Source organism: Haliotis rubra, unplaced genomic scaffold (assembly GCF_003918875.1).
Source record: "Haliotis rubra isolate DU_JTF1 unplaced genomic scaffold, ASM391887v1 Scf218, whole genome shotgun sequence".
NCBI classification, from domain to species: domain Eukaryota; kingdom Metazoa; phylum Mollusca; class Gastropoda; order Lepetellida; family Haliotidae; genus Haliotis; species Haliotis rubra.
The window spans coordinates 1,293,921-1,303,848 of NW_025766203.1; the positions used below are offsets into that span (position 1 = coordinate 1,293,921).

Below are 9,928 nucleotides of genomic sequence, written 5' to 3' on the forward strand. Positions count from 1 at the left end.
TAATCCCCCTTGGCCGTGTCTGCCATCACATCAACTGGTCAAGGAAGTACTATTGTTTTTCTGTCTGTCCATTGATGAGTCGTCGCCTGACCATTGTTATCAAAAACTGTATATATATATATATATATACTAGGTATGCTCACATGTAGACAGTGAATGAGGAGAGTGAAGGAGTACGAGTTCGGTAGTTGGACTGTCCGTTCGGACGACCACGAGCAGGATAATGCCGCTCGTAGGAAACGCCCTGTGGTTGAGCAGGTACTCCGCTGTTTATGTATGTCTTGTGTATTTGGTTGTCATGTAACTAAAGAAGTTTGAACTCAACTATGCCTTCGTCTTCATCAACGCACTCTTCATCTTAATTATGAGCTAATTCCCCAGTTGACCTGTAAACCACGCGTTGACAATTTGGTGGAGAATCCGGGTAGAGTAACTTTTTAGCTTACTCCCGATCTTAGAAACCTCTCTATGTGCCTTCCATTAACATGATGTATCAAGGATGATTCCCCAAGTTCTACGTCTACTTGAAGAGATTTCAAGAGTCTTGATCAACATGGATCCTCAACGCCGCCATCTTGAATGGAGCATCATACAGCAACCACCTGATGGACAACCTACAAGTTAAGGATGAAACACCAAGGAACCAAAGTCCAAGCAAGTACATGTGTCTCTCCCACAGAGATCTGATCACAGCCATCAACATAGAGATCCTGTATTCATACAGAAGATACCTCAAGGACATCTTCAAGATGGACATTGTTTACAACAGAACTCATCAGGACTTACTTATCTGTGTGTTTGTAAATGGACTCAGTTCAGGATATACAATTTGTTATTGTTGATAAGTGCAACCAGGTATGTTAAATCACAGGCCAGTACATTATTACCTTCTTATGTCTATACCATAATGTATTAAGTGCATGTAAACAATGTGCACCAAATTACTTCTGTAAAATGAAGTGAGAATAGGGATATTCTTGGGCCCAACCACCCACAGACGCACATGTATATTATGTGTCAGTATTAAGAAGACATTAACAGCAAAGCAATTTTCAGCATTTTAGAGTTTTGAAGTCAGAGTAGGATTATTGTTATTTTTGTTGTCATTGGGCATAGCACCCACAATATATGGGCAAGCTCTGCCAACGAAACAGGAATAGCACCCATTGTAGGATTATTATTTTTTATTGGGCATAGCACCCACACTATATGGGCAAGCTCCGTCACAGACACGGGAAGAGCACCCATCGTACTTAAACGGGCAACAGTACCCACAAGTACCGTCTGAGTCGCGCGGTAAAGTTAGACTCCTGGTTTCAAATTTCTTAATGCGAAATAGTTGCTGAGATGTTTATGTGTACTTTTTATGATGTAATTACATGTATTGTCATTATTTGGTACTGAGCCTCTAAAACTCTCAATTCTAGCTTATTACTAAAAATCTAGCTTCTCACTAACAACTGTAATTTAGCAATGGGATAAGATAGGTCTCAACCTCGACATGTAGGTGTTATTAATAGTGCTAGGAGATAGAGACGGCCGCTCTACTTCACCCCAGACTTATCTCACCCCTGATTTCAAAGATCTTTTCAATGAAATGTTTATTGAATCTGTCCAATGCAGTAAATACCTGCATGTGAAATGTATATTACAACACATCAGACTGGCGAGATGATCACTCCTATACTGTCATGGCATAGGCATATCTGTTGCACGAGATTTTAATGACTTTAAGAATTGTTCCTTTGTGATTATTTACTAATCTGAACTGTTGGTATTTATATAGCTTCACTCCTATCAGTTTGGACTCAATTTATTTAAGCTTGGGGTCCAAGCTTTACGGAGCAGAGGGAAGTTGTTATAGTGGCTAATTCAGGACGGCCATCGTCCAAATATTTAAAAAGTCCAAAACTATGTACTCAAGACATGTGAGACCTTATTGTAATATATATATATATATGTGACGCTAAGCTGTATTTTTAATCACTACTGTACATCCTTATCACTACCGCATTTTAAATTGACTTGACAGCCCATTAATTGTTGTATAAGACATTTATAACCTCCATTGGTAATCCCCCTTGGCCGTGTCTGCCATCACATCAACTGGTCAAGGAAGTACTATTGTTTTTCTGTCTGTCCATTGATGAGTCGTCGCCTGACCATTGTTATCAAAAACTGTATATATATATATATACTAGGTATGCTCACATGTAGACAGTGAATGAGGAGAGTGAAGGAGTACGAGTTCGGTAGTTGGACTGTCCGTTCGGACGACCACGAGCAGGATAATGCCGCTCGTAGGAAACGCCCTGTGGTTGAGCAGGTACTCCGCTGTTTATGTATGTCTTGTGTATTTGGTTGTCATGTAACTAAAGAAGTTTGAACTCAACTATGCCTTCGTCTTCATCAACGCACTCTTCATCTTAATTATGAGCTAATTCCCCAGTTGACCTGTAAACCACGCGTTGACAGTACTGATAAGAAACCTAATTTTTACCTGTGACAATAATGTCAGGAATCCTTAATCCTATACGCCGTAAAGAACCCCAATAGTTACCGGTAATCTGATGAAGAAACGTAGTAGGTACCTGCAAACAGGTGACATGTCCCAGTAGTTAGAGACAATGCTGTGACGAATCCTAGTACTAGTTTGCTTGATGGTTGTTGAACGACGCACTATTTTGTAGCAGTACGGGTGAGACAATCCAGTGATCAACAGACAACAGCATGAGCATCAATTTACGCAATTGGGATACGATGACATGTGTCAACCAAGTCAGCGAGCCGTACCACCTGATCCCGTTAATCGCCTCTTTCGACAAGCATGGGTTGCTGAAGACCAATTCTAATGGGTTTCTTATAGAACCCCAATACTTCCCGCAAAACTATTAATAACCCAATACTTACCACAATACCGACAGAAACAAACACATGTATTTGAGTTAGCTGTTTAATTCATTTACATGGTAATGATTATATCAAAAATATCCCATGAGGATTTCGGATGTTCTCCTTTTTCCCATCTGACCATCCCTGATGACAGTAGTATATGTGTTTAGTGTTAAGCTTGCACTCGAAGAGGAGAATATCATTGGGAGTTTGTTTGATTTATACATCATGACCAGACAAACAAGAGAAAGAACGTTGACATCTTTTGTAATGCGCTTCAGACAATGGAACAGTGTCTTTTAGCTATATTCTACTGGACTGGTGATGCTTCTGTGGCAGATGCTTGTGGAGGAAGTGGAGGATTCTTTTCCAAGCATCCTCTTGGGCTGCAGCATGAGCTTCAGTCTGTCCTCCCATCGCCAGCGTTATGCCTGTTGTCAATTACCGTACAAGTTAGTTTTTGAAGAAAATGCCATCTATTAAAATATCAAATATATACACAGGTAATAAATGTGACTTTAATTCTGAATAACTGCCTCAACAAGAGCAGAAAGAAAACTTAAGGATTGTGCATTTTTGCGAGTGGGATAGTAGTTTGTTTATTTCATCGGGTTTTTTGTTGCTTGATGCTGCACTCATAACTAAAACAGGACAATGACGGTGTTCTGTAAATAATCAAGTCTTGTACCAATAAACCAGTGGCTGACATCATGAACATCGATTGGGATACGATGACATGTGTCAGTCAAGTCAATGAACCTGCCCACCCGACCCCATTAGTCGCCCTTCACGACAAGCATGGTTTGCTGAAGATTGACTCTAACCCAAATCTTCACAGAGTCGAGTGATAATAGTCACAAATTGTTTACATCAATATAGTGTGTCTCTTTTCCACAAATAGATGCACATAGTTAATCATCCTATCACAGCATGAAATCAACTGTCGGTCCCGATTTGAATAAATCATTTTACGTCGATATAACATTAGCCATACCAGATTTACACATGACCAGTTAGACCAAGATAGACGAAGTACAGAAAGTTCTACTGTAGTTGCTGGTGATGTACAGCTTCTTCTTATAACGTTTTGTACTAATTTCATGTAAAATTCTAGTTATTTTACAATCCTTTGATTACAAGGAATATATGTAATCATTATTAATAACAGGTTTTTAGTTTCGTATGCTTAAACATGCCGATACGACTTTATATTTTTTCCTCACTCACTCAGTCTGACTACTGTCATTCCAAGATAAATGAGTGTATAAATGATGCCAGTGATCTGTATGCTCTGTAAGAAAGTGGAAACATTTCTTCCGGATACAGATCAATGATGACAAGGAGCAGGCAAATTTGTTGAACACCTATTTTTTTGTAACATATGTTATATTTGGATTACACTTTCTCAGTAAAGTACAGATTCTAGTACTTTTTGGGTTGAGTCCCATCCTGGATTCGAACCCACACCCTCAGAGTCAGGCACCTAATCGCCAGCACACAAGGTCAGACGCTTAGACCGCTCAGCCACCGCGGTTTCCACAAAAAATGGAAGTCGGAGGTAGATGAATGCTTGGCGAGAGCTTCACCAAGTCCATTATGTTAGTTAATAAATTATCACCGTCCTTCAGATGATGAATGGGGGCGGTGGGGTGGCCTATATTGCTAAAAGCGGCGTAAAACTAAACTCAGTCAGTCAGTCAGTCGGTCAGATGATGAACAATAGATATGGAACCTTTGCTCTTTATTCTTTGGAGGGGACGGTGGGGTAGCCTAATGGTTAAAGCGTTGGCTCGTCACGCCGAAGACCCGGGTTCGAATCCCCACATGGGCACAATGTGTGAAGCCCATTTCTGGTGTCCCCCGCCGTGATGTTGCTGGAATATTGCTAAAAGCGGCGTAAAACTAAACTCAGTCAGTCAGTCAGTATTCTTTGGATCATGTTCCACACCTTTGACATAGGTGTACATGAAAATATTTCAGAAACATAATTTCGGCAAGACTGACCGTGACGCTTATTTTGTTTAAAAGCACGTCTGGCCTTGGCATTTAAAATTTTAACTTTGTCTAGATTATGTACGGTAGGATGTCGTCGAAAATACTTTTCAGCTTTCTTCCTACACTTTCTGGCCTGTTTACATTCGTGAACCATGGCTTACGAATGTGTGGAATTGTAGAGGACTTTGGTATACTTTGGTCAACAATGTTGTTCAGTATATCTCAAAATAACTGAATGGGATCTTCGCTGTTCGCAAAAATGTCATATTTTAAGTGATCAGTACATAGTGTCTTACGTAATGACCAATTAACCCTGGCGAAGTTCCGTTGAGATAAAGGTGGATCATCACCAGGGTTGACGCTTTAGAGAATGGTGGGGAAGTGATCATCACTTATTCATATTCATTATATAAGGAGGAATCGGTTAGTGTCAGATCTAGGGGAGAATATGCCCCCGTAGCTGGGTGGAGATAGGTGCATGTGTCATCATTAAATAAACATATTGTTAGAAATAATTTCCTCAAGAATTTTACCTTTATTATTAGTATGGACACTTCCCCAAAGCGGGTTGTCTCCGGTCAGATCGCCCATGATAATACATGGTTTGGGGACTTGATCATATGTACTACCCATCAAAAGTTTAGACTCACTAGTGTAAATGTAGCCACTTACTTCAGTCAAATATTCTAAACTAGATTTTGCAAAATATTCAATATTCAGATATTGAAATATCCTGCCTTCATTGATTCAGGAACGGATGAACGAGGAAATGTCATTAGATAGGTGTTTGTATTTGAGATAACACCATCTTTCTTGATTGTAAAGAGTTTAACTGAGGTCACAGCCTGTTCTTTCAACTCAGTAGCGATATCCTCCTCAGACATGTCGGACAGGCACCGAGCCCTCTCTCGAACAATGCCAAGACAAGAATTTAGTGTCCTCTGCACAGACACGGCAACCTCAACATTTGCAATTGTTTTGATCGATAGCAAATTTAGTGATTCTACAATAAGTGAACCACTACGGAGACGAGTAACGTTGTTTACCTCACCACAAATTCCAGATACAGCCTTGGAGATGGCAAACGGATTTAACTTTTTAGGCAAAAAATCAGCAGCTTCGACCACCAGAAATCGAGGCCAAGAATCATTGTTTGAAGAAGTACTTCTGTTTGATAGATCTAGATCTTCTAATCATGTTTTCTTTTCATTGCGGGAACCAGCATGTAATAATGTCATTGCTCCCCACCCACCATGGACTGTCAACAAGGACAGTGTCAAATAGCACCGGATCTCCAAGATGCTGACACCAGGGATACAGGGGTGTTGTACTCCAGCGATAAAGATATGAAAAGCTATGAAAAACTAAAAGAATATATGCCAGGCTGTTTCGGCCCATGACATCATTCCCAAGAATCACAGATTTCAGAGATCTGTTATCACCAGATTGGCCCATGAGTCACCGCCTTCTGGCATAGGACTCTAGGCAATTTAATGTAATTTGTATATTGAAATTTATAATCAAAATAACCAATACCCAATAAGTTAGATGTGCAAAAGTAGTGCTATGCACAGGGCATGGCGTGACCAGCCGATTGATAGAACCGGGCCAGTTCTACCACCCGTCTAGGTGAAGTAAGGGGCGAAGTGGTGTGTTGGGCAAAGAAACGCTGTTCCTGGAACCAGTGCCCTCAACCACCAGACTCCCGTCCTCCACCGACACAGGGGTGCAACCGACGGTAAACGGGTTGCCCAATTCGGCCATACGACCAGCAATGGGGTGCTGTGGACCAAATATGCCCCCTGGTCAACACGGGGGGTTGAAGAGCTCTTAGCGCTACCCAGCACCCACTACGAGGAGGTGGCTCTTCACGGGTGCCATAAAGCAATGGATGAACTCAAATATGCTCAAGCTGAATGACAGCAAGACAGAAGCTTTACTAGTGGGTACTAGTGAAAGTGAAGGAAGCTCACATACATGTGGGGAAGTCTGACATTCAGTTTTCAGACAAAGTCAAGAACCTTGGTGTCCTATTTGACCGTGAACTCTCCTTGGAAGCTAGCATCAGTCAAACAATCAGGTCCTGTCACTACCAGCTACGAAACATCTGAGCTATCGGACACCTTCTTCCCACAAATGCGGCATGTTCTTTGATGTTATTGCGACTGGATTACTGCAACAGTCTCCTGGCCAACATATCAAACGATACGAAATACACAGCTCCAGAGGTTGCAACGTGTTGAAAACACAGCAGCCAGGATTGTGATGATGTGCAAGAAATCATCCCACATAACTCGAACTCTAATCCAGCTTCACTGGCTTCCTGTTGAAGCCAGAATTGAAAAGAGATACTGTCCTCAGCTTATCAATGCTATCACCTTTGTGCTCCTGCCTGTTTGTCAGAAGTCACAAAGCACTGTGAACCACCACGACAATTTCTGATCTGCAGATCTGTGTCGCCTCAGTGTTCCAAAACCAAAGCTTAGATGGTTTTGGAAAATATCGTTTTCCTTCAATGCAGCAGCATTGTGGAATGAACTGCCAGAAGTGCCTTGAAAAAGAATTCAAAATCTCTGCCCTTTTAAAGGACTTTAAAGATCTACCTGTTTGACAAATTGTACAGCCTAATCTTGCGCCCATTACAAACTTTGTAAATACCAGTGAACTTTTGTTAGCTCTCTTAGCATTCACCTAGTGAATGGAGTTTAGCGCGTGATAAATGCACTTATCATTATTATTATTACTCACTCACTGCAAGGTTGTTCTGAGTGACCTGTATGTTCTGTATGGGACTTCATTACACTATATGCATCATCCATACATATGTGTACCTAATATGTTGACATGTCGTGATGCAAGTACTCACCAAGGGTTTTACTGACCATTGATGTAAACAACGGCGTATATGGAGGTTCGATCGCATGTCCTGCTTCTGGATAGATGATGAGTTCAATGTTCTTCTTCTTCTCTTCAGGACATGTCTCAATAAATGTATTAGCAAAGTCAGTTCTCCATACTTCGTCATCTTCGCCACACAAGTACAAGATCTTGGCATTATTAGTCCAGGCCTGAAAAGATGTCAGCATATAACCAAGCTGCAGCAGTATCTAATTTCACAGTACAGATAGGAATCAAGTTCAATGACTGTATTGGGGTTTAGAAATGACACCTTTTTTATTGAAAATCGACGTTTTTAATAGTATATGTGAACAATCTTAGAATAGACTGACTGACTGAGTTTAGTTTTACGCCGCTTTTGAGCAATATTCCAGCAATATCACGGCGGGGGACACCAGAAATGGGCTTAACACATTGGGCCCATGTGGGGAATCGAACCCGGGTCTTCGGCGTGACGAGCCAACGCTTTAACCACTAGGCTACCCCACCGCTCCCTTAGAAGGATCAAAGGTTGTGATAAATGTAACTGCTATTAGTTGACTGGTTAAAATGGTCAATCAATAGATATTAACAAAAACAACTTGTCAGATAATATCCAATGATAAATGATAAACTCGTCGCAGGTGACTTGTTTCTCCGGAATATGCACGACAACTTAAGTGAAATTAATAATGCAAGGATGTCGTTAAACAGATAAAGACATGCAAAGATCGCTACTGACCGGAATGATTTCATTGTCATAGCATAAACTGTTTGTCAGAGAAACGCCTTCATTCCTATGTATCATTTTACTTTCATCCAACCTGTAAAGGAAATAAGATCACATAAATCATGCCAGTTTACACCTGTTGTGTCAAATAATTAAGGATGGTTAAACATATTTATGATCCGAACAAATTTTGATTATAATTCAATAATCACAATAAGAAATTTTACAGCTTTTTAATAGAAGATGTTCATTCTTAAAATTTATGAAAAAGACAGGAACCGTTTTGAAAATGGCAAAGGGCTTCTTTTAGCTTTTTTGCTGTTCATTCTTATTTGACTCAATTGATGGTCTCTTTTAGTGATTTGGGTTTGGTGATTTGGTTTTGTAGGGTATAGCGATATGTTAATAAGTAACTGAACGAACCTCAAAGTATTTCATTGTGATATAATATCATAGATACTACGCTTGTTAAGTGAATCTTTTGTGTGATATATCATAGATACTACGATATTTTATATATCTGTCCATCTTTTTCGTGGAGAACGTGATTTGACTACATGAAAATGTATGTCTGAGAGGCGAACATAGCAATATGATGTAAATTTTCACTTATATACGTTTTTACTCCCACAAAATGTTAATGCTATACCATAACCAATTCAAAACATGTACTGCATGTACGTACTACTGAATTAACTTTATTATTGCTAATTTCCATTTCAAGTGATCAACCATAACAACGTAAAATACGGTACAAACAAGACACGTACATACTTACTTGAACCCTTTCCATAACACATGTCCAGACTTTTTTAAATCGGCAAGTGTATACACTGGCATACCATTAATATTCACCAACACCTTCACCTGTTGATGAAAATTAGGGCATGTTTACTTTGTTTGTCCTAGCCTCTGTGATAGTTCGGAAAACTGAAACAGAGAAATCGTACTTCGTATATTTTACATCTCAAACTCAATAATTGATAGTTGAAAAGTGCCAGTGTTAAATCCCTCTCACCGTATCAGTTGACATGCCAAGCAGGAAGGCCAGTTCACCTCCTTTGCAGTGACCAACCACGCCAATACCCCCGGGCTGGACATTGGGATGAGAAGCAAGCCAGTTCACAGCATCCTGCACAAAAAACCCAACATCATTGATACTTCATCTAGATATCTTCAGCCACAGTGATGCCTTAATATACCCTTTTTGTTTTCTTAGGGCACCTTGTACTGCCAACATTACTTTGTTTTAGAAAATACAGTTTGACTTTTTATATACATAACGTTGACTCCACATGCAAGAGATATGTGTGCTATTTTCATATCAAATGCTAAGTACTTAGGTGATCGGTAATATGGGATTGCCTTTCCGGAGGCCTATTTTGATAGATGGGATGAGATTATAAGCACAAAATATGGAACCATACGATTTGA

General features: G+C 40.1%; 1 protein-coding gene across 1 annotated transcript; it reads right to left on the reverse strand.

The window, feature by feature from the left end:
• Nucleotides 1-2,962: 2,962 nt before the first annotated feature.
• On the reverse strand, nt 2,963-9,356 carry LOC124277103 (acyl-coenzyme A thioesterase 1-like). Its single transcript, XM_046712761.1, has 4 exons — nt 9,273-9,356; nt 8,507-8,588; nt 7,754-7,955; nt 2,963-3,323 (listed from the first exon to the last, which is right to left on the reverse strand). The coding sequence occupies exons 1-4, from the start codon at nt 9,332-9,334 to the stop codon at nt 3,196-3,198; spliced, it is 474 nt and encodes a 157-aa protein (XP_046568717.1). The 5' UTR covers nt 9,335-9,356; the 3' UTR covers nt 2,963-3,195.
• Between the last annotated feature and the right edge of the window lie 572 nt (nt 9,357-9,928).

Coding starts and splice junctions, on each gene's coding strand:
- LOC124277103 (XM_046712761.1), bottom strand. CDS start 9,334: ATGCCAGTGTATACACTTGCCGATTTAAAAAAGTCTGGACATGTGTTA. Junction 8,589..9,272: donor GTGTTATGGAAAGGGTTCAA/GTAAGTATGTAC, acceptor TTTCCTTTACAG/GTTGGATGAAAGTAAAATGA. Junction 3,324..7,753: donor AATGGTCAGTAAAACCCTTG/GTGAGTACTTGC, acceptor AATTGACAACAG/GCATAACGCTGGCGATGGGA.